The sequence below is a fragment of the Penicillium solitum genome (assembly GCF_028829755.1).
Source record: "Penicillium solitum strain IBT 25940 chromosome Unknown utg000004l_segment0_segment0, whole genome shotgun sequence".
NCBI classification, from domain to species: Eukaryota; Fungi; Ascomycota; class Eurotiomycetes; order Eurotiales; family Aspergillaceae; genus Penicillium; species Penicillium solitum.
Window position 1 is genome coordinate 2,525,864 of NW_027072124.1, and position 24,411 is coordinate 2,550,274.

Here is a 24,411-nt window from a genome sequence, read left to right on the forward strand (position 1 = left end):
TCTATTGACGTGAATGGATGAGAGCATTGAGGAAGATCATTTGTTATTTTATCCTAAAGGTAAATATGCTGTGGCAGAAACCTATGAGCTCCACTCGTCGATTGACTCGATTACCAAGAATTTACAGTGAAAAGCCGACGTCGGACGATACGTAAGATTGGACCCTTTATCAGATCGACTAGTAAATAACAACCGCCAAGAGCCAAGAGTATGTATTTGTTGTTTTTTTTTTGTTTTGGTCTTGGAGCTTCTTGGGGGCGGGGCTGGACCTAGGGCTTGGCCGAGAATGCCATATATACCCTTCGTCCGGGAAAAGACCTGATTTGAGAAAGGTCTAGCAATTTCCGATGCGATGATCTCTACTGTATTTTGGCTCTATTCCGGAAAGTTCACCCTGGTGGCTGCTTGGCTATTGCGAATTTTATTTTCTTAGGGTAAGTTGGGGTAATTGTAACTATCAAACTCAAAAAATTTCGGGTTCGGGTCTAAGGGGCACATCCCGAATCTGATTAGATTTCACTTTGTCCGGAAAATTTACTTGGCTGCATTGCTGGTTGTGGGTGAAGGTTTACGCGGTTATGTACGAATTTATCTAGGTACACGCTTGAAGTCTCTAATAAGTGCATAACATAGGCGTAATAAAATCACATCATATTTCACATTTTGGAACTATCACAACTTCAATGAGCGGAAAGGGTTGCGATCAAGAGTATCAGACCCGTCAAATCGTAGAGGTGCTACATGGAAAAACTTCTCCCTGCTACCAAGTATGAGCGCGGACCGTTTGTGTGGCAAATCGACTAGCTTGGCCAGGTTCATTCCCGTAGCGTGGTCGTAGGTCAAGGGAGCCAAATTAGAGTATTTTGGCTCTCCGGTCACAAACTCCGTACGTGGATCATCCAGGAAGATGTAATGCATCAAGCCAGACCACCACGCAATTGTGCGGTGCGGGCCTCGGAAACGCTCATCGCCGACTAACGAATGACGGCCCCTGTCCCAGTCACCAGCATCGTAGTACGCACCAAGATGGTCCTCCTGTAATTTCAATCAGCCACGATCAAGGTATTTGGAAGGAATATAAACCATACCTTCGTCCAGTATATCTCATGATAGGAAAAGAAAGTGTCATTGAACTTGGCCAGTACAGCGATTTGGTGCGGATCCTCCTGGATTTTCCGCAAGTATTCACGATGTTGGTCCAAAGTTCCAGTTTCATTCCACCCCTGAGCGACTCGAGGGTCATTCTGCCACTTATTGAACAGCCCCAGGTGTTCGTCATTTGTGTAGTCTAGCGCATAGACCGAGAAAAATTCGTCCAAGTGTGGAATGTAGCGGCTGTAGATGCGAGAGCTAGGGGCTGGTTTGGGTGGCCGGACGGGGTGAAGGGCGTGTACTCGACGTTCGGGGAAACCAGTGGTGACTGTGTGTTGTCGTGGTCGGGAAGGGTAGTTGCTCAACGGCTTGCGCATATAGCTGTAGATCCCAGGGTCAGATACCCATGCTGGGCGGGTGCCAAAAGGTGAGCCAGCTCCTTGCCAGAAGCTACTGCGGGAAAAGACCAGCTGTCCAAGGTGGTCAGTGGTGCTTGGGATAGGTTTTCCTGGAGCAGCAGATGGTTCTGGGTGCGCGGTGGCTAAGCCCACACCCTGTAGCTCGCATGCAAGTATGTCACTCCCATGACCAGACAGCACACCACGGAATATCTCGAATTCGCCGCGCAGGGTCTCGATGGCATGGACCACATTCCAGATCTGGCCCACCGTTGGCGTCTCCAAGTCTTCCCATGTAATATAGGTAACCGGACTCCTCTGTGCGCGTGCCCAGGGTGAATTGTTTCCCTCGTCTGGTGTGGAAGCAGGATCAGGCTGGGCCAAATCTGTGAACCTCAGCAACGCATGGTCCAAAGGCTTCGGGGGTGGTATGCCCTCATCCCCGCGAGGAGATCTCAGCAGCTGAAACTTGCGGAGGTTCTGCTCGGTTGACACGACGTGCAATTCATAAGTTGTCTTGTACGGCTCCGGTAGCCGCACCAAAGGCAGAGAACTCAAAGACATGGCGATAACGATGCTATCAACTCAGAAGAGGAGCACGAGGGAATAAGTAATCAGATATGCAATATTGGCATTGACCACCTTATCCTCGGTATACTCCGGCTCGTGGATTTCTCGAGTATACCATGTAGGGAATTGATCATCATCGTCTATGTGCACGAAGCAGCGGTCCACCAGGTATCGGCTTCAGACAACTAAGTCCTTGGCTGCTACAAAAGGCCATCCTTGTATCTCAGTATCGCTGCTTGGCGCAGATTAATACCAAGAAGGGGAAGCTAATGCAGCCCCCCAATACACGCTCGAGACAAGAGTTTCCATGGTTGGTTCAAAAATTCCCGACGTAATCAATCAACGGATATCCGATGTCGCAGCCCATCTGATCAATCTGGCAGAAACTTGCGATTTCCCGAAAAGGGTAACTTTGAAAAGGACGATCATGATAATGGTGACAGTGTTCCACCAAACAACGTTCGAAATTTTGGAATATGACTGTCAGCAGAGGGCAAGTCCCACCGACACAAAGTACAAACCCACATCGACAGTGAACTTAGAAATTACCTAAGGCCTGTATCGTCGACTGCTAGTTAGAGCTCTGATCGTTTGCAATAGGTTTTTAGTGCCAAGGTGTGCCCAGGGTGGCAGTGCCTAGCGTAGATCTCGGCAGCCCTTGGCTGCCCTTGGCGGCTCATGGGAGGCTCTGTATGTTTGGTATGGTATGTAAGGTACATTTGGTAATTTGCGTTATAACCATACACGGGCTCAAGTTACCCCACTCTGGTATGCAACGTACTAATTCACAAGTATACGACAGCTCCATTGCAATATTGGCAATTAAGTCTCGGCATCTGGTCGGATGGTTTCTGTCCGTTGTGGCTCTATGTGCTGCAGGCACGGGATTTCTCGCAAGATGCCAAGTCCATCACTGAAGATCAGCATCAGATAATTTAATCAGATCGTTGCTTCGTAGTCCCCAGACAAGCCCTAGAGACACTTTCTTGATATTACTCTTTTCCAAATATGGGTGAATATATCGAGTCCAGTGCGACCCCTTGGGTCGGAGAAGAGTTGAAGAAGCCACATGGTGCAGGCTGGTCCGACTGTATGACCCTGCCAATACTTCCGGACATAAGGCACGAGGAACTTCTCGCTCTCGCTTGGGTCCTCCTTCTCTTTCGGGGAACAGTACACAGTGAGGATGGAGGCTTCTCCTGGGTGAAAGAAGGCAGTCTCCAGGGATATCTCATCTCGGATGTGATTGAGGGAGAAGGCAGCTCGCTGAGATCTGCTTTAGAAGCAATCCGAAGGCGGGGCCAATTTGACGGCGAATTTTCGGATACAATCTTGTGTCGAAATTCCTGTCTTGAGACTAAAGTAAGTAAATCCAAATCAATGCATGACATCAGTTGTTAACTCGATTAGTGGACATTTGCTTTGGAAGCAACGATCTCGCATGATGTTGTTTATGTTCGCGGGACTCCTAGGTCCTCGACAGCCACGCAACCCGTTGAAATCGTCCTGCCTCATATCCTCACCGACCTCATTATTTCTATTTCCAGTGGTCTTGATCAGCCCATTGCGGAGGCCGTCCGGATTGGACAGCGAGAGCTGTCACAGTTGTGGAAATGGAACGGGCCAATACCCCCCACTATCAATCATTGCATCCAAGATATAATCAGTGAAAAGGCTCAAAGTCAACTCGATCGTCCAGCAGTCGTGTCTTGGGATGGAGAGATGACCTATAGACAGCTAGAAGAGCGCTCAACCAATCTAGCTAAGCATCTTGTTGATCTGGGACTGCAAATTGGCAAGGCTGTTCCGCTCTGCTTTGAAAAGTCCATGTGGACAATTGTTGGTGTCCTCGCAGTGATGAAGGCCGGTGGTGCATTAGTTCTCATGGATCCCAGTCAGCCAGAGGGACGACTGAGAACCATCGCTAGCGAGGTCGAGGCTGGTTTTATATTGACCTCGGAGTTGCAGGCAGAGCTGGGTTCACGCATTGTCCCAGGAGGAAAGCAAATAGTTGTGGGCCCACTGGTCGACAACAACGAATTAAAACCACTCTCTGTGGACTTACCCGTGGTCCCATCATCGTCAACCCTTTACATCCAGTTCACCTCCGGTAGTACTGGCAAGCCCAAGGGTGTGGTTATCTCTCACTCCAGCTACACTAGCGGTGCAGTGCCTCGTGCCGCAGCTGTAGGATACAAAGAACACTCGCGAGTGCTCGACTTCCCCTCATATGCATTCGACGTTAGTGTTGATTGCATGTTGTGCACTCTGGCCAACGGAGGCTGCATTTGTGTGCCCTCAGAAGACCAGCGAGTCAATGACCTCAGCGGTGCCATTCGTCAACTGGGTGTGAACATGGCGCACATGACACCATCAGTCGCGCGTGTCTTGGCTCCTGATATCATGCCCTCGCTGGAGGTCATTGGCCTCGGTGGCGAGGCAATATCTGCTAGCGATGCGGCCGAATGGGGACAGAAGACGAAGATCGTAATCGCATATGGCCCATCAGAGTGCACTGTTGGCTGCACAATCAACAACGACATCCCCCCTGGTCGATCCTACACTAGTATCGGACAGGGAGTCGGTGGCACGACATGGGTGGTAGATCCATCTAATCATAACCGGCTGATGCCCATCGGCGCGGTGGGAGAGCTGCTTGTCGAAGGCCCCGTGGTTGGAGATGGATATCTCAATAACCCGGAGAAAACCGCTGAGGTTTTCATCGAGGACCCAGAATGGTTGATTGAGGGTGGGGGAGATGTGCCAGGTCGCAAGGGCCGTCTCTACAAGACGGGTGACCTGGTAAGATACGACCCTGATGCCTCAGGCAGTGTTGTTTTCATCGGCCGTGCCGATCAACAGGTGAAACTGCGTGGGCAGCGCGTGGAACTGGGTGAAATTGAGCACCACGTCCGAAACTATCTTCCCGCTGGAGCAAGTGTCGCAGCGGAGGTGATCTTTCCCGGAGGGAAGAAATCAGATGCCACACTAATTGTCTTTGTGGCGGAAGAAAAGAGCGACAAGACGGGTGCAATCAGCGAGATTATCTCATTTTCGAGTTTATTCCAAAAGCTGATTGCTGGTATTGATGATGCTCTCGCGACAAACCTGCCCCGTTATATGATCCCCACCGCATATATACCACTCAATCATATGCCACTTCTGGTATCACTTAAGACAAACCGGAAGCAGCTGCGTGCTCTCGGGAATGACTTGACAAGGCGGCATATTGCAGAGCTTAGATTGTCTACAGTTGTCAAAATAGCACCCCGAACAGAAATGGAGCACAAGCTTCACGGTCTATGGTTGAAGCTGTTTGGTGATGAGACAGAGATCGGGGTCAATGACCACTTCTTCAGCCTCGGGGGTGACTCGCTGAAAGCCATGAAGTTAGTGGCTGCTGCACGAGAGCAGCTTCTTGCTGTTCAAGTCACTGATATTTTCCAATCACCCGTCCTTGAGCACCTGGCTCTCAAAGTAAAAAAGGTTGAGAATAAAGCTCCACAGGATGTTCTTCCATTTTCGCTGCTTCCAGCAAGCTGGGAGGCCGACGCTGCACGGGTCGAAGTGGCTTCGTTGTGCAACTTGGATCCTAGCGAGGTAGCCGATGTGTACCCCTGTACACCTCTGCAAGAAGCCCTCATGGCTCTCTCCGCGAAGTATACAGATGCTTATGTCGCGCAGAGAGTCATTGAGCTTCAGGATATTCAAACCGCACAACGACTACAGTCTGCTTTTGAGCGTGTGTCAACAGAGTCTGCGATCCTACGAACAAGAATTGTCCAAGTTCCACGCCGGGGCTTGATGCAACTCGTTGTACGGGCCAACACTCCATGGCTCACCAGTTCCAACTTGACAGAGTATCTGAGTATCGATACACTCAAGGGGATGTCCCTGGGAACTGAGCTTGCTCGTTTCGCTATTGTGAACGATGAGACAACTAGCAGAATCTCCATCGTCCTGAGCATCCACCATGCACTTTATGATGGCTGGTCAATGCCATTGATAGTTGACCGAGTGAATCGCGCATATCGTGGCGAGAGTATCGGCAGCCCAGCACCGTTCAAGAACTTTATCAGGTGGCTTGGTGACACCGATCGAGCCTCCACGGAGAGATATTGGGCAACTCAACTAGATGGCGCTACATCGCTACAATTCCCTCTCATTCCATACACTGGGTACCAAGCTCGTGCTGATTCACTCCTGGAACATTACGTCAAGCTGCCCCGGGCTTCGTCGAGCTCCACAACGAGCATTGCAACCGCTATCCGAGGTGCTTGGGGTCTTTTAGCAGCGCATTACACATCCTCTGATGACATCGTGTTCGGGGAGACTATGACCGGTCGCACAGCTCCCGTGGCAGCGGTCGAGGAAATCGAGGGCCCGATGATCACCACCGTCCCGGTTCGAGTTTGTATCGATCGCAAGGCTCGAGCATCAAGCTACCTTCAGCAGATTCATGATCAAACGGTAGATCGCATTCCTCACGAACACATGGGTCTGCAGCACATTCGACGTTTGAATGCCGATGCTCGAGAGGCGTGTGAGCTGCGCACAGGTATTGTAATTCATCCAACAGTCGAGGAAAGTGTATCCTCTTTGAAAGAAGAACCAGCCACCGCATTTGTGCCAACCAGTGAGGCAGAAGCCGCTCGTGAAGCGTTGAAATTCAATTCATACGCCCTCATGCTTGTCTTCACCGTTGATACAAAGGGTTTCCTTGTCATGGCCAGCTTCGACTCGAAGACCATCGATGTCCCACAAATGGAGCAAGCACTCAAACAGTTTGATCGACTGGTGCAGCAGATCCTCGAAGATCCAACCCAGCGAATCCAGCACATCTATAATTCCACGATTGAGACGGATGTTGCAGAACAATGTCGTTTGGCCAAGATTGGCCCGGCGAGTCTCCCTGCGGAGGAGCTTTACTCGGCTGTCATATCTAGTTGGATCGTTAACCCAAATAACCATGAGTCTCTTGTGCCACCTGGTGGGGTGGGTGAGCTGCTCGTTGAATGCGAAGGTGAACTGGCTTCCGGAAATTTGATTACCAACCCAACTTGGTTCAAGGACCAGACGAAGCTGTACACGACGAACCAGCTGGCGAAATATACCAATAACGGCTCCATTATTATTATTCGCGCACGCGACGCGCAGATCAGTCAACTCAAGCCCCGAACCAAAAACCTCGATGGCTGTGCAGCAATCACAACGGCCGCGCAGCAAAAGCTCCAACGGGTCTGGAGCCAGGTCTTGGATATTCCCTGCGAAGATATCCTTTTGGATGATAGCTTCTTCGATTTGGGTGGTGACTCCATTCGTGCTATGAAGTTGGTCTCGGAGGCTCGTATGGATGGCCTGCAGCTCACTGTAACCACAATCTTCGATCACCGGTCTCTGTTTGACATGGCCGCACACGCAGTGGAAGCTCAACCATCAGTCATTACATCTCAAGATTACGCGTCATTCAGCTCACTCGATGTGACCAATGTAGATGCGTTCATCAACAAGATGACACCATTGCTTGCTCAGCCTGAGTGGAAGATCGTGGATGCCTATCCCAGTCGCCCACTTCAGGAAATTGCGGTTCAGGGAACTGTCCAGCTACCTCGGTATTCTATGCGATACGAACTGTTCTACATGGATACCGTGGTGGACCACACTCGACTGTTCCAAAGTTGCCAGGAACTTGTCTCTCGGAATGAGATCCTTCGAACTGTGTTCGTGGAGCATGAGGGGGTCTCATTGGGAGTGGTTGTCAAGGACCTTCTCTGCCCGATAATTGAATATGAGATTGAAAGTGACGTGGAAGCATTCAGCCAGAAACTCTGCGATGTGGATGTTCAGTCCCGCATTCCGCTTGGATCATCATTTTTGAAATTCCTCTTCGTTCGGCATGTCGACGGGCCCAGCAGCCTGATCATGCGCATCTCCCATGCCCAATACGATGAGATCTGTCTTCCGATCTTATTGCAGCAGCTATCGGCACTGTACGAGGGACGACCGGTGCCGAAGAGTTTGCCATTCTCGTCGTATGTCAGCCACGTGACTCGCACTAATCTGCCAGTCAGCATTCCGTACTGGCGTGATCTCCTTCGAGGGTCGTCTATGACGCGGATCCAGCCCGATATCCCTGTCTTGTCTGCAGCTCATTTTGCCATCTCCAAGGATGTCAATATAGCCGCGCGACCACGGGAAATTACAGTCGCAACCCTCCCTACAGCGGCTTGGGCGCTGTGTCTTGCCCGACGCCTATCCCTTGATGATGTCACTTTTGGCGAGGTGGTAAGTGGCCGCAACATCGACCTCCCCAACGCTGATGCAATTGTTGGACCATCGTGGCAGTATGTACCAGTGCGGGTGAAGTTTGGAGATGAATGGAATGCCATGGATCTTTTGCGGTTTGTTCAGCGACAACATCTCCAGAGCGCGCAATTCGAAGGAATCGGTCTTAAAGAAATTATCAAGGACTGCACCGACTGGCCGGATACTGTTGACTGGTTTGATTCTGTTGTGCACCAAGACGTTGAGCACGTTGAGGGTCTCTCTTTCATGGCGGCCAGTAGCCGTATGCAGACCATCTACCCGCATTTCGAGCCATTGCGGGAGATCAAGGTACAGGCATTCCCGAAGGGGGATACTCTATGTATTGAAGTTGTCACTGTCGAGTCATGGTCGGACTTTGCTGTGTCTTTGCTGGATGAGATGATCGACACTGTTGGACAGTTGGTGAATCAGGTCCATTCCAGGATCTTGTAAATGAGGTGGTTCTTTCTACTTGCTCCGTTCTTCTCTTTATGTCAGTTAATTATTAAATTTGAGCTTGATTCAGTTGGGAAAATGTAATGCTTCACTAAAGGAACGCAGTATGCTCGGTCTAATCCAATGACTGCACTAATTGGGTGAATGTCCAACCACCTCCTGTTAGAGGTATATAAAATGTAATTGTTTTGATTATGAACAACTTGATTTTGACAAATATTGTAGAGTTGTAGCCTTGCGAATAGTCGATATAGGTTCGAAATATATATTTTTATTCCAATTGACCAAAAAAGTCCCAATCGATTTTAAGAACAATCATGTTGGTTATAAAATCCAAAGGACAAGATATATAAGTAAAAGGTCATAGGTGAAGCAATCTACTACATAGGGAGCAAAGACGGAAACTCTTAGGAACTATCCTACAATGTGTCAATCTTGGATTCCTCCAGGACTCGTATTTAAGTGTCAGAAGTGTATCCATCAAAGATTCATCCATTGCACAGGTGCAAGATAAAGATAAAAACAACCCCGTTTGACGTGCAGAAAGAAAGAAAGTTAAGACAGATTCTGTGAATATTGGATCTGGATAATGGGTGATGAGGCTGAGACAAGTGCCCTACTCCTGGACTCGCTGCTTCCTCCAAGTCAAGAAGACCACATAGAACTTCTCAGTATTTGCATCAGATTGGGAGTGATTCCCAAGATTAACATCGCTACCGGTGCCCAAGTCGGATTGAGGATCAAATGGTACCAAAGCCGGGGCCACAGGAGCCGGCTCCTGGGCAGATTGAGATTCTGACCCAGTCTCGGGATAGACCGGCCACGCCGGTCTCTGTATTTTCAAGTCCACCTCTTTCGCCCCAGCCCATGTATATGCGCTCCTCGAGTTGGGGTCAGCGACCAGATACAAGTTCTTATCAGCCTCCATGGGAAACTTGCACCGGAGAGCTTGCTGTAGGATGGCATCTAGCTGGTCCCTTTTCCGCATGACCGTCTCAAACTCGATGACTAGCTCCTCAAGACAGGGGATAGAGCTAAATTGATTTCCCCATGATCGAGCTGCGGCGTGCGGGCAAACAGCCTTTCCCATATCAGCTGCGCGGGTTCTCCCGGGCCGGAATGGATCGATGCCTAGGGGGTCATCGTTCTCCCAGTACCACCAGTCCGTGTGGCGAAACGTGATAGTCATCTTCTTCGGTGCGATCCTGCACTCCCCTCGCAAACTGCGCCCGTCGTTGCCTATTTTTAGCCCTTCCCATATCCGGGACCAATGATTGTCCTCTAAGAAATATTGCTGGGTGAACAGGTGTAGATGCTGCACCTGAGCCCGCTGTTTGGGGGTCATCTTGCGAAAATAATTCAGCGGAGACGAGGCATCATTGACATGTGGCGGAGGTCGATAGAACCAGAAAGTATGCTCATTTACTGCTGGTGGGAGGAGGGACGCCTCGGCGTAGATTTGTTGGCATGCCTGGAGGAGCGCAGTCTGGATGCGCTTGGGTTGCTTGTACCCGGGCCGGTAATAGAAAGCATTTTGCTTATAGAGGGCGCGAGAACTGTCGTCTGTGAGAATATCCTCGGATTCAAGGACAAATGTATAAATGCGATTGCGGATCTCAGCGGGAAAGACGGTAAATAGAGGGGATGTCAATGGGGCGGCAGGAAGAGATGGGACAAGGTCCTGGAGTGTTTCCAATCCCTGTACACGGCGCCTTTTTAATAGTCGACTCGAATGCATGTTGTGAGTAGAGTTATGGACACGTAAAACAGCATACCTACCACTTTATATATACACCTAAGGCACAAGTCAGAGAAACCCCGCTAGAAGTGGGTTAGCCCATGGGAGCCTAGAAATGTCTCATAGTTGAGCCGCAATGCCTTGCTAACGTAAACCCTGCTGAAAAATAAAGACTCAAATAAAAAGAAAAGTATCAACTTCAGAAGTGAAAAAAAAGAAGAGAGCAAAAAATAAATACGGACTTCCATCTGCGCTGGATTGAGACTTGGAATGCATCTGTTATTGATGCGACCAACTTCGAGATCTCTTAGTGATTTCTTACTTCTTGCCCTTCCTCACCTTCTATGACTTCAAGCTCAGCTTCAAAGCCACTAAATTCCTCGCTAGTATGTTAAACACTAGATTCGTAGCCAAAATTCTACTTTGTAAGGGACTAGCTACTACCTATGCTACAATTTATAATGAACAAACTGATATTTAATAAATTGTATAAAACTTTTTCATTGTCGAAATTGACTAATATAAACAAGGAGACAAAAGGCTAATATATAGCTCACATTAAAAACCGAAATGTAGGTCATATCATATGTCGTAACTGGCTCAGAATAAAACAAAAAGGGAAAACATATCATGTTTCATGAATCATGAATCGAAGATTGGCCCGTAGGCTGGAATCCCTTGGGATTCAAACTCGTAAACAATATCTTGAGTCATCTTGGGGTTGCTGATCACAAATACTGCCTCCGCTTTGAATTCCTTCACTTGCTGACGCACGACAGGAAGCATGTCAACACGGCCGTCACGACTGGTATCGAAGATAATCGGATCTGGGCCCATCGTATGGACAAGATCAATGACATCTTGGCCATAAGTTTGCACCGGGTTACGTGTCTGCCAAATGACCTTGATCAAGGGCCGGTTCTTGTCGCCTAGGAATCCGAGACAGGGTCCTATACCGGAGCCCGTGGTGACTATGATAATGCGATCGAAAACACGCAGACCGTATCCGACGCCGCGCATCAGCGACCCGCGCTTCCAGAGGTGAGTTGGCGGTTCACGGATGGTATCGGCAGTCCAGTCCCCTGCCTTTGACACCACGATAGACCAGCTCCTCTTATGTCCGTGGCCCTTGACAAATGGCTTCTTGCCACGTGCTTTTCTGGCAACTGGCTTCTCAATATCTGGAATGGGGTCTGGAAATCCGGCAAAACTGTGCCAGTCGCGTAGAGGGTGCTTTGAGACTTGAACACCCTTGGCGAACTCGATCGGCTTGAAATCGAAGGATAGTCGTACAGCGTGCGAAGACAGTGGCTCGGCCCTTACTGGAACCCTCCGCAATAGTAGCCATGGGTGGGCCACGGCGACGATAGCCGCGATCAACAGCCAAAATGCAGGTAGAGTGATGAGGAAGTGACCAAGGGTTACTTGCTCAGCCCCGCTTGATTCATGAGCAAATATCATGACCAGGGCCACGAAAAGAGCCAGAATCAGCCATGAGGTGAATCGGTGGGTGAGCTCAAAGTAATCATGCATTCTCCTGCGGAAGGTGGGATATGCGACGACTACCATCACGAAAAGCAGCACAAGAATGATGTAGGCGACGGCGATCGGCGCGGGTGAGAACTCGGCATCTGTCTTTGTGCTGATGGGAGAATTTGTCCAATAGATCTGTGACAGCAAGGCAACAAATCCAATATACCACACCAAAGATGCAGTACCACAGCCACTGTGAACACCACCGTAGTGGGCTGCCTTAGCGCATCTGCGGCGCAAAGACAGGGGTGCACTTCGAGGAATCGAGCATACCACTCTGTAGATAGCATTGACCATCATTGGGTGTCGAGCGAGACCGCATGCGACCAAGTTTACAGCTGTCGCATTCACGAGTGCCAGAAGCTGACGATCGGAGATCATAATATAGAGAAAAACTGCGAGATTTGCGCAAAATACGACAGTGAAAAGCCGCCGATAAACAGTGAACAAGACATATCTGAAGTGCGCAAACCGCTTTCGTCGGGGCTCTGTGGGCTGAGCCTCCAGATCAATGACACCAGGGGACTCGTTGCCATTGGATGAAGCCTCCTTAGAAGAGTAGTTACCAGTGACCTTTTCAGGATCTGGATCGATGGCCAGGTCATCATCTATGATAATGATTTCTTCAGGATTTGGATCAATGGCCAGGTCATCATCTATGATAATGATTTGTTCAGAATTTGGATCAATGGCCATGTCATGATCTACAGCAATGCCCTGTTCAGGATCTGGAACAATGGCCTTGTCATGATCTACGACAATGGCCTTGGCCGGGGGTGTCGGCATGCATAGATCGTTCTTTTCAGGGTCCTCCATAGCTGGAAGTAAAAAGACGGAAGAGGAAGAAGGGAGGAAAGAAATTCGATACGGCAGCAGAGTGTTTTATTGCATTTTTTTTTCCCGTGTGGAAGACTAAAAGACGCCTTACACAATTTTAGTGCATAGAGGATTTTCCTATGAAAGTCACCCACGGAATCCTTCAGTTCCCGGCCATAGAACCAAAGTAATGGATCCGCGAGAAGGCTCCACGTTGTGGAGATACCCTATGTTGTACAGACAGATGGAGTACAAAGTATGGAGTAATATGTCGATAGTGGCTTGCCTTGCTTACACTAGGTGGGAACGTGGACGGTCCAGCCCAAGATCCACACTCTACCCCTCAGTACAGCTTGCTTCGAAGCCTTCCCATTTAGCGTTGTTTGAAATTTGACCAAATTCGGAGTACCTCGGTCGATGTAACTGGATAGACACCCACCTTGGTAAATCCCGACACAACCCGAACACCGAAAGCTCGTATATTTATACATAATAGTGGTGGGGTTTTCCTTCTAGCTGGCACAGAACCTAAAATTGAGATCTGTGGGACTAGAGAAAGCACAATGGACATTTAAAGAATCGGGATGTGTGGTGGAACCCATAAAAGCTACATAGTCGACAAGCGGGGCTATCGCCTTGCTTCACAATCAGCATGCACTTATTATACCACCCCTGCCAAAGCAAGGGAGGCCGTGCAGCAAACGCAGGTTTGTTAACAGGGCAACGTGTCCTCCGTACGGAGTCCACGTTCCTTGCTATCATTCCTATTCGAGTGTGGGAGTGCAGAACAGATGCCCCCACCCTAACCCGCTCCACAGAATTCCAAAAATCCGGTGTTTCTGTTGATCAACATGATCGGGAAGTGTCGATCCAGTTCCCGATGTGTTAAGACTATGGACTGTCATTAGTGGAGCCATGGACGAAGTTGAAGTTGTTCACGCTTGGTCCCCTTCACTACATTGAAATAGCGTCTCTCACCCCGGCTATTGCATATTGCAATGATCCTGTAATCTGCACAGCGGGGCTATCCGCCATGCAATATGCGAGGTTGCTCCAAGGATAAACGGTCGGATTATCCCCTGAGCATGTGAGTTTGATGACGGGACTCGGGACCCACTGGCGGCACGGGCTCTCAACACGGCAAGTCTTGGCAAATTTCGAAGATTTCATATATTTCGTATGCAAAACACGGTATTGTAAATAAAAAACACATACTGGTTATTTGAACTATTGAACTATTGAAATATTGAACCAGCCAAAATTGAGAAACGCTAAAAAGCAAGAAACATGATGAGGAAATGGTTGTCCTTAACCTAATCCATACTCAGTATGGATCATCGGACAGTTCTTCAGCTCTCTTCAGCTTGGCACTGAGACAAATGAACTAGTAGAGGCAATTTTCCTTGCTAATGCCTTGGTCGGTTGCGAGCCAAGAAATTCGAAAGAGGACAATTCTGCCCCCAGTTCGCGAGAGACCCAGTTTTGGACGGCTGTAGCTTTGAGAGAATCAACTAGAGGCCAGTGTTAGTCAAATGCAAGATCAGAGTGCGGAAATATTATCCGGGAACAAAACGTACCACCCAACGCAGACAATGGGAGATCTGAGTCGATAGCGTCAGCGGTTGTAGCCATCGCATCTGCTAGATATTCACTCAGAGCGCTAATGACAATCTCAGTTGCAGCATCGATAGAATCAGACTCCTTAAGTAAGGTACTGGTCTGAATAGAATCCTCAGTATTCTCAACAGCGAGACAAAGCCGGTGATCAAACTTTCGATCGAGAACCCAGCCTGTGGAGCCATTGCTGCGAGACAGGGAGTCGGTCATGCCAGCGATAATCTGAGAGGGAAGAGAAAGTTTGCTGTTGATGATCACTCGAAGCAAGGTCTGGAGCTCATGGGTCATGATTTCTGTACCCTCAAGATGCTTGTATCGACGGCGGCGTTGCTCTTGGTCTTCAGAAATGTCACTGAGTCCGCTGGCATCTGGCACGAGGCCGATATTGATAGAATGACCTGGGAGACCACGACTGCGTCGCCATTCCATGAGAGCATCAATGAAGCCATTGCCCGCAGAATAGTTAGCCTGTCCCATATTACCAATGACACTAGCCACGGAAGATAGTGCCACAAAGAAAGTCAAGCCTTCCTTCTCCGAAAACAGATGGTGTAAGTTCAACGTTCCGCGGATCTTGGACTGTGTGGATTGGGTCCAATCATCAAAAGTCATGTTCTCGAACATTGCGTCCTGGGAATATAGGAATTAGATAGTGTTAATAGGAAAGAAAAAAGAGGGTAAATCACCTTCAGAACTGTTGTACACTGAATCACGCCTGCGACGGTCCAGTTCTTGCTGCGAATCTTGTACGACAGGTGGTCAATGTCTCCCTGTTGGGAGATATCACAGCGTAGTACATCTATGCTACACCCGCGCTCGCGAAGGAGATCAAGGGCTAGCTGCTGACTAGGCTGTGTCCCGCCAGATCTTCCAAGGAAAACCAAATGGCGGGCCCCAGACTGCACTAAGGTATCAGCAAGCGCAAGGCCTAGATTACCCAATCCACCTGCTAGGATATATGTGCCTCCTTCTGGCAGGCCAGTAAGATCTGGCAGTGGGAGTACAACGGGGACCTTTCCAGGAGCCTGAAGGTCCACAATAGCTCGGGTGCTGGTCGCTTTGCAGTGTTTCAAAGCTCCCTGGAGATCAGAAACAGGGAACATGGAGTAAGGTTCCACACGGTCCAACATCCGATGCTGCTTCATGAAGTCAATCACATGGCGAACTGAAGCATGGAGATTGCCGGGCTTCTCTGAGAATGCTTTCTGCAGTCGCGGCGAAGAGAACGTGCAGCCACTGTCGATAAAGCTCTCTGGAAGAGCACTCAACTTCATCTCGCTAGACAGATTAATGTACTGTCCACCTTGGACCAGACACCTAGCAGCATTCCGACCCGGATACCCGCCCAGGAAGCAAATGCTAGCGTCAACTCCACATCCATTGGTCAGCCTGGACACGCTAGTCTCCAGGCTACCGTGAACACCTAGAATTCGATCCGCCAATACCGGGTAGCGAGAGCGAAGGCTATCGGTGGTATCTGAAGAATCCGTTGCCACGATGACTTGCATGTTCATGGCAAGGGCATAATCTATCATGGCCTGGAGAGTTTGACTGATAGACCCAACCAAAAGCACCGAGGAACTTGAGTTGAGGCGACCGACTTGGGTAAGAATTTGATAAGCGTTGAGGTATGCGAGGGGAGTTGATATCGCCTTTGTTGGGTCAGTGTTTGCAGGAATTCTGATAGTGTCACTTTCCAAGACCCGCATTGTTGTCAAGAGTCCCGAATTCACCGATGCCAGCGTTAACACTTTATCGCCAACGGCAGAGTCGTGCACACCAGATCCGATACGAGTTACCTTTCCAACAATTTCGAACATTGGAAGAGCTGTCTCTGGTGTCTTCCCCTGATCCCCGTGCAAATCAAAGATTGTCGCCATTTCAACCTTGATCTCAGTGTGGTCTGACCGAAGTTGGTCTTCGAGAAGTTGTTGCTCCTCCCAGCGAGCATTGTCTGCGTCCTGGAATTTCAACTCAAGGGGCCTTGTATCAAGTGTTAGCTCCGATAGTACGGGCCTGGGGCCGTTCACAAGAGTGTGCATGGCCTCATCCACTGCTGGGGTCTCGAGGATTCGTGGAACTAGGAGTCGCCCGTTTGCCAGGCGATACTCCAAGTCTGGCCGGCGGGAATTTTCCTGCGTTGTGAGCTGCATTACTTGAAGAATGCCACAAGCGAGTCCGAATTTGTCCTCCAAATCTTCCACATCCACCAATAGGTGTGGGATGGTTGTATTCCACTGCTCATTGCGAAGTGTTCGCAAAAGGCCGCCTGTGGCGCCGGAGCCAATGTTTTCAACAGCCCCTTGGCTCCAGGAAGGTGACACCCAAAGAACGTATTGAACTCGGATTAGCTCTTGGAGACGTTCCAGATCACCTTTTGTCCAGCCGGATACCCAAGGACTCGCCAAGTCAAGCAATGAAATCACAGTCTTCCCGGCTAGTGTAGCTACCTGATCCAATCCAATAGGCACTAGGCGAACGTTATGGGTGGCAAAGATCTTCTCCAGGTGCTCAAAAACGGGGAAGGAGTTGGAATTGTCTGCTGGACTCAATACATAGATTTCAGAGTCTGTTGTCCATGAGACTGGCGTGCGGCGCGCGATGATAAACTTGCGATCTTCGGTCGTGCTGTGAATTTCGAGGCCGTCAAATTGCTTTAGCTTCTCTGCTGCTGAGTCCAGATCGGTATCTGACACGCGAATTGCTGCCAAACCTCCGTGTTCAAGGATGGTGGGCAGGCACGACAGAATAACTTGAGTAATTTTGTCCTCCCACAGCCTAGGCTCATCGATCACGACCAAATCATATTTCTCCTGAGCAAGCGACGAAGATGGAAGTTCGTCGAGCGTAGCGAGGGGTATCAGGCGAGTACCTAGCAGGCTGTTCTCTGCAGGAGTGGTGCCTTCCACCTGATCATCGGGGCCACATGAAGCGATAGTGACCTTTCCCAGACAAGGTCGCTTTCCGGCGCTTGGTATTAACTCTTGGAGGTTTTCAATCCAAGAGCTTGATGCCTGCGAAGTAGTGACCAGTGCCTTGGCATCCCCGTTTGTATGACACAGTCGCTTGATCCAATCTGTTAGCTGGAGACTGCTGGCCTGCACGGCCATTTTCTTGTTTCCACCATGGATTTGGCTGGTGACAAGGGGCGACTCCAAATGTTCCTCCCAAACAATCGACGAATATCGGCTCTCCGAGGATGCTTCCTCTTGCCTTTGAGAATTGGGGTTGAAGGGAAGGCGACCGAGATGAACACCTTCAAATGTGATCCAGGGCTGTGACCACGAGGGGTCCGACGCAATACAGTGGGATCGCGATTTTCCGTTTCTCCACTTAGTCTCTGTGTGAACAACAAATGGCTCACCTGGCTGCGGTTGGAACGCATTGGAAATGTAGATATTGTCCACTCCGATAGGGATATTCGCGTCGTTGCTGGAGAGTGCATCGGAGCAGGACAAAAGGGCGGACTGGAAGAGGCAATCAAGAGTTGTCGGATGGATGAAACTAGATGATTCCTTTTCGAAGGGCATTGCTTGTTTTGTGTCTGTGACCACTCCGGATAGCCAGAGACGAGGCTCTGAATCGCAAAAGGAAACGCCAGTGATTGTCTGGAAGGCCGGTCCTACGCTGAGTCCTCCTGTTTGAGACAACCATTCACGTGCTTGCCTAACATCGGCCATTTGTGCGACTGTCTGGGTATTCTTGATGCGTTCCAATGCTGCTTCCCAGTTTGAGTTATGCTCATCGTCGTCTCGGTTCTCGTATCGCGTAATGAATGCACCCTTCGCGTGTTGAATCCAAGAACCCCCGGGGGGAAGTGAGAAAATTCCGAATTGATACCAACCCGGCATCCCTGGATGAGGCGATACCTGAAGGAGAGTTTCCAAGCCTCGCTCTTCGTCTGGAATAACCACTCCTCGCATGAAGTGAAGGTCCTGGAACTCTATCCCCTTGATATTGGTATGGTCATCGGCAAGTTGCCGCGCTGCCTCGGTAGCCATCACTAACATGCCCGCGGCTGGGAATACAATCGATCCAGCGACAACATGATCGGCCATCCATGGATTCTCTGAGAGTCGCAGGAAATTTCTCCATCGTGGCTCCAAAGCGTTTTGATAATCCACGGCGGCTCCCAGAATATCATGACGGGGATGCTTGCGTTGTCTCAATTGCGCCGTCTCTACTGGCTCATGCCAGAAGGACGTTTGGTGATTCCAAGGATAAGAAGGCAAATCGGCAATCATTGTCGGGCTTGTAGTATCGACACTGCTGTTGACCGCAGCAAGGTCTACTGTATGTCCTGTGCTCCAAAGAGACCCAGCAACTTCCAATGCTGTTCGCAAAGCATGCTGGTTCCGCGAAACCAGTGAATGGTAAGGCAGTGATGCCATATTTGCATTGACAGACTTCAGAATTTGATTGACAGGTCCTTTCAAAACGGCGTGTGGGCCGATCTCAACCAGTGCAGTCCATTTGATTGGAACCGGCCGGCGGCGAGATTTGATAGACTCGCTCAGGTTTGCGAGCTGCGACACTGCAGCAGTAAACTCAACTGAGCTGACCATGTTACGCACCCAGTATGCTCCACCAAGCTCGGCGGGATAGACACGCTCTTTTGTGACGGATGAAAGCATGGGGATTGATCCACTATAGCGATCTTCCGGCTTGATGCAATTGATGGCATTACCAACCACTTCAACGAGGTCCTCCATGTGAGGGGAATGATAAGCTGTATCAATGCGCAACTTCCGGGCAAAGTGGCCGTCCTGTTGTAATCTTGCTTCAAGCTGATCAATGAAGTCCACGTCACCCGAAAGGGTTGTGCTGGCAGGACTATTGACGCAGGCAACCACAACTGAGCGTGGGGGAAGCTCTTCGAGGTACTTCTGTGCATCGGCTGCAGAAATACCAGTAGCAAGCATACCTCCTCGTCTGTCGCTCTGGGCTATCTGCTGGGAAAAGAAACCACGGAACCATGCGACTCGCAAGGCATCTTCGTGGGAGAGATATCCAGCAGCATATCCAGCGGCTATGTGTTACAAATAAGTCAGCGATTATTCACCATGGGATGCCTGTTTTAACAGGGAAGAATGGGAGATGTTCATACCAATTTCACCGCTAGAGTGACCAACAACTGCGTTTGGATAAACCGACCAACTAGCCAAAAGATCAACCAATGCAATCTGCAAGGCGCAGGTGATAGGCTGACTGCGATCGGGTCTGTTAATTTGACTGTCTTTTGCATCCGCCTTTATTTCATCTACCATATCAAAGGGACATCCTAGTGCCGAAAGGATGTCTTGCGATCGTGCTATGCTTTCCCTGAAAGTGGAAATCCTCAAGAGCTCCCGGCCCATTCCAGCCCACTGGCCACCCTGACCTGTGAACACAAAGGCAAGTCTTGTTTGAGCTTTGCGGCTAGCTCGAGCAAATTTAGGGAGTCCCTTCTCTAAAATGCTCTGGAGCTGGCCTTGTGAGTTGGCAACCGCGAAGCTGCGGAATCCCAACTGCGATCGGCGTGTCAGCATTGTATGAGCTAGGTCTTTGAGTGGAATCTCCTGCTCGTCCTTTTGCTGACGTTGAAGGAATGTGCTCCAATTTTGGCCAGCTCGTTCGATACCCGCTTGGTCAAATGTAGAAAACACCACCACATGAGGGGCCGGCTCCCTGTCTTCAGCATTCCCCTGGAAGGCTTCTTTGGTGCTTTCAAGAATTAAATGAGCATTTGATCCACCGAATCCAAATGAGTTGATACTAGCCCGCTGTGGAAGATGTTCCGGCCAAGGCATCGTTTTGTCGCTCAGGCGTAAACGCCAATCGTCGAGCCGGATCTTGGGATTGATGTTTTTGAACCCGGCATTTGGCACCAATGTGCCCTTTTCTAAACACAGAACGACTTTGATCAAACTAGCCACTCCTGCGGCTCCTTCGGTGTGACCAAAATTTGTCTTCACTGAGCCTACGTATATCGGCTCATCGGTTGGCGTTCGTGCCTGACCCAAAGTCATTCCGACAGCAGACAGCTCTATGGGATCCTATTCATCATCAAGTTAATACATCGAGTGCTCGAATAGCAATCAATAGAGCCTTTTTGCTTACCCCGACTGGAGTTCCAGTTCCATGGGCTTCAAAGTAAGAAGTGTCTCTCATTGAGATACCATGGCGTTCGTAAACCGAACGAATCAAGTTCGCTTGAGACGTTGGACTGGGAAGAGTGATTCCAGGAGTACGACCATCCTGATTAATCCCTGTACCGCGGATGATGGCTCGAATATTATCTCCATCAGCCAATGCGGCGCTGAGGGGCTTCAAAAGCACAGCACCGATGCCCTCTCCCCGGCCATATCCATTTGCAGACTCATCAAATGAATGACTTATTCCATCTGCACTCATCATGTGCATGTAGGAGAGTCTTTGTGTGAAATTAGGGTGCAAGATGAGACTAGCTCCAGTTACCAGGGCCTGCCACAAGCATGTTTAGTCCGTGCTATAAACAAATATACGGGTTGCAGTACTCACCATTCCACATTCGCCAGATCGCAAGGATTGGGCTGCTAGATGAACCGCAGTCAAACTCGAGGAGCACGCAGTGTCCATCATGATACTGGGGCCTTGGAGATCAAAGAACCACGACAAACGATTAGCCAACATAGTCCTTCCGTTGCCAGTAGCTGAGTTGTGAGGCATATCATAGATATCTCTTGTCGACAATAGCTCATAATCATTGGTCATTGAGCCGGAGTATACTGCTGTGTTACTCCCTGGAAGTGTGTCTATTGGTATTCCGCCTATTCCGCCCATTTTAGCTGGACTGGTTTTCCATCAGTTTTTGAATCTCGCTTCTCTTACCGTTTTCGAAGGTCTCATATGCGACTTCAAGCAACAAACGCTGTGCTGGATCCATGCCCGCCGCCTCCTTGGCTGTGATAGAGAAAAAAGGAGCATCAAATCGTGATGGATCTTCCTGCAAGAAAAATCCACTATCATGATTGATCTAATCCCATGACCTTGATGTTAGAATAATAAACCAACTTCTAATTGGGGTATTCATACCGCTCCTTTGCGTTCATGACTGGGATGATGCCAGGCCGAAGCTTCATATCGGCTCGTAGGAACCGTCCCATGTCCAGTACGTCCATCGCATAGCATCTGCCAGAAGTTCTCAACAGATGTCGCTCCTCCAGAAAAGCGACACCCCATTCCAATCACAGCAATTCCCTCCATATCTGGAGGGGCAGAAGTAGTCGTTGGTCGGCCAGGCATCTTGTGGGTATGGAATGGTTGAGGGCAGGTTTGGATAAGATCACGGAGCAGGGACGCTGTGGGGTATTATACTCAATGCTGTGCATTCCAGGTTCGGCAAGTCCCCGTCCTGGTTGCAGACCATCAAACTGGCTATGAATCCTGGACGCTAGTGCCATTAACGCGTAAAGTGTCGCATATTCACATGCATATTTTACTGGCTACTCAAGCGGAGAACATGCAGTGGAGACCGGGACTAATCGAAAAGCGCTATGGATGATGTACAAAGTACATCAATTTACATCCTTTGGCACTTGGATTGCTGGACCCTTGCTTCCCACTGTGTACTCTAGAAACAAACGTCTGGAACATGGATCTGGCTAATGTAGTTGGATCTCAATCCCCATAATCGTGCAGCTCCGATGCCAGACTCAGTTCCACCATTTTCTCTAGTTTGCGTGTAGTTGGATACCCCTGAGGTGAAGAATACGAGAATTGTGTCAAGTGGAGACTGTCTATTCCATCGATCAACGAACTGGATCGTCAATGCCTCAAGATGGACCTGCTGTACATGTAAATCGTACTGTGACACCGGGTTACCAGTATCGGTCACTGTATTTCAAGATTGCCAAACTTCCATTTTCCATCGACCCGCACGGTCTGCTCCACTATATTATAGCACTAAGCCAATGTCCGTAGTCGAAGATCGCCTATCAGGATTTCTTTTATGGCCTTCTTTTTATGAGGGGATTCTTATCCCGCAGTGGGGAGACCACTCTCCACTCCTAGCCCCCTATTTGAGACAAGCTCCACTTCTCGGACTTGCGTTTCCCTTACTCCGTTCATGGATGTATTTTGGAGAATATCACTCTTGCCCTTTGGGCTATCTGGAGGGCTGGTTTTTCGGCCGTTATCATCGTGTTGCAATCTCGCATCAGTGATATTTGGCTGTGGTACGGAGTACCTGGCGCACCATTACTGGCGTCGCCTGGGATAGCGGATCTCAATTTCACGATCTTCTGGGCTGCGGAGCACATTTACAGTAGTAATTGACTTTATTGAAGCTACTAACACCTGCTTGCCTCCACTCCACGCAGATCACCTACGATATATGGAGCACATTTTACTTGCAGTACTCTGCAGTCTACGCTAGCTAGCTAGATTATCGCGCGGCAAAAAAATAAACCCGTGCTTTGTCTGAGCTCTTCAATAGTTCGATCTCGCTCGCAACCCTAGATCACTCTACGGAGTAATTCCAAGCCACATACGGAGAATTCCCGCAGTGAGATAATATCCATCCCTTTCATAACCCCTAATTTGCCATTTAAACGAGTTATCTGAAGATATTCGAGCCATACCCCACCTCTCTCCCACACTTCATTTCCCCCTGTGTCGCGACATCTATTGAGAATGACTACCCAAAGCGCCATTATCGTTCAAGAAGCTGGCCGCGCGACCCTAGCAGAAGGTGTCCCGCTCCCCGAGCTGCCGGATAATTACATTCTCGTCAAAACAAAAGCTGGTATTTTCTCCTTGTGCTCTTCTTCGCTCTTGCAGTTCATAAACAGCTGGACTAACACAGTGCAAAGTGGCTTTGAATCCAACGGACTGGCGTCATATTGATTTTGTACCCTGTGCCGGGGCTACCGTGGGCTGTGACTATTCGGGAATAGTAGAAGCCGTGGGGCCGCGCGTGAAAAAGGCATTCAAAAAAGGCGATCGAGTTGCTGGATTTGTACACGGTAGCAATGCCGTTCGCCACAATGGCGGCGCATTTGCTCAGTATGTGATTGCAAAGGGCGATCTCCAAATATTGATACCCGAATCCATGAGCTTTGAGGCGGCAGCCACCTTTGGTGTGGGTTTGTCAACTGTTGGTCAAAATCTTTACCAGAGCATGGAATTGCCTTTCCCCGGCGACCAGGAAAGTGAATCAGACGACACAAATATCCTAATCTATGGAGGCGCAACGGCCACCGGTACCCTTGCGATTCAATTGGCAAAATTATCGGGACTGCGTGTGGTCACAACTTGCTCCGAAGCCAACCGCAGCTTCATGTTTGAGCTTGGGGCAGACGCAGTCTTTGATTACCACGACCCACTAGTGGGCGAACAGATCCGAGAGGATACTGATGATGCTCTCGAATTTGTCCTTGATACAATCTCTACGCCCCAATCGGCTGCCATCTGCAGTGCTGCCATTTCGTCAGCGGGCGGTTCCTATAATGCCCTGCTGGATGTGCCATCAGCGAGAGATGACGTTGATTCACATGTCTCAATGGCATACGATGTCCTGGGAGAGCCTTACCGCATGGGTACGAACGAGGTATCTCCTGGTAGCACTAACTTGGAATTCGGCATCAAATGGTGGGAATTGGCGCAGAAACTACTTGAGGAGCGCCGAATTCATCCTCATCCATATCAGGTGAAGCCAGGCGGCTTGGCTGGAGCATTGGCCGGTCTCCAGGTATTACGGGAAGGTAAAGTCCGAGCCTCCAAGCTAGTCTACCGGGTTGATGAATCCGAGTAAAAATGTTCAAAAACAAACAAACAAACAAGAACTCCTTGACTTTGACTTTCTACCGAGTTTCAGTAAGGCGTTTGATCTTCTGAGGACAACATAGTTAACTGTATGTATGACAT

The 24,411-nt window shown here is 49.4% G+C and overlaps 6 protein-coding genes across 6 annotated transcripts; 2 read left to right on the top strand and 4 right to left on the bottom strand.

Moving 5' to 3' along the window:
- Positions 1–672: 672 nt before the first annotated feature.
- On the bottom strand, positions 673–2,099 carry N7455_006956 (GNAT family N-acetyltransferase; the record flags this gene model as incomplete). The annotated part of the gene is made up of 2 exons (XM_040953708.2): positions 1,089–2,099; positions 673–1,035 (listed from the first exon to the last, which is right to left on the bottom strand). Exons 1-2 carry the CDS (start codon positions 2,052–2,054, stop codon positions 673–675), a joined length of 1,329 nt encoding a protein of 442 aa, XP_040815883.2. The 5' UTR covers positions 2,055–2,099.
- A 969-nt stretch (positions 2,100–3,068) lies between these two features.
- N7455_006957 (uncharacterized protein) lies at positions 3,069–8,819 on the top strand (the record flags this gene model as incomplete). Its single annotated transcript, XM_040953652.2, has 2 exons — positions 3,069–3,422; positions 3,471–8,819. The coding sequence occupies 2 exons, from the start codon at positions 3,069–3,071 to the stop codon at positions 8,817–8,819; spliced, it is 5,703 nt and encodes a 1,900-aa protein (XP_040815942.2).
- Positions 8,820–9,438: 619 nt separating this feature from the next.
- Positions 9,439–10,560, bottom strand: N7455_006958 (uncharacterized protein; the record flags this gene model as incomplete). Its single annotated transcript, XM_040953695.2, has 1 exon — positions 9,439–10,560. One exon carries the CDS (start codon positions 10,558–10,560, stop codon positions 9,439–9,441), a length of 1,122 nt encoding a protein of 373 aa, XP_040816092.2.
- Positions 10,561–11,202: 642 nt separating this feature from the next.
- Positions 11,203–12,909, bottom strand: N7455_006959 (uncharacterized protein; the record flags this gene model as incomplete). The annotated part of the gene is made up of 1 exon (XM_040953539.2): positions 11,203–12,909. One exon carries the CDS (start codon positions 12,907–12,909, stop codon positions 11,203–11,205), a length of 1,707 nt encoding a protein of 568 aa, XP_040815986.2.
- A 1,359-nt stretch (positions 12,910–14,268) lies between these two features.
- N7455_006960 (type I polyketide synthase) lies at positions 14,269–21,789 on the bottom strand (the record flags this gene model as incomplete). Its single annotated transcript, XM_040953498.2, has 8 exons — positions 14,269–14,420; positions 14,487–15,156; positions 15,213–19,555; positions 19,634–20,561; positions 20,626–20,988; positions 21,046–21,314; positions 21,376–21,520; positions 21,580–21,789. The coding sequence occupies 8 exons, from the start codon at positions 21,787–21,789 to the stop codon at positions 14,269–14,271; spliced, it is 7,080 nt and encodes a 2,359-aa protein (XP_040816069.2).
- A 1,389-nt stretch (positions 21,790–23,178) lies between these two features.
- N7455_006961 (zinc-binding alcohol dehydrogenase family protein) lies at positions 23,179–24,298 on the top strand (the record flags this gene model as incomplete). Its single annotated transcript, XM_040953483.2, has 2 exons — positions 23,179–23,290; positions 23,358–24,298. 2 exons carry the CDS (start codon positions 23,179–23,181, stop codon positions 24,296–24,298), a joined length of 1,053 nt encoding a protein of 350 aa, XP_040815868.2.
- Positions 24,299–24,411: the final 113 nt, after the last annotated feature.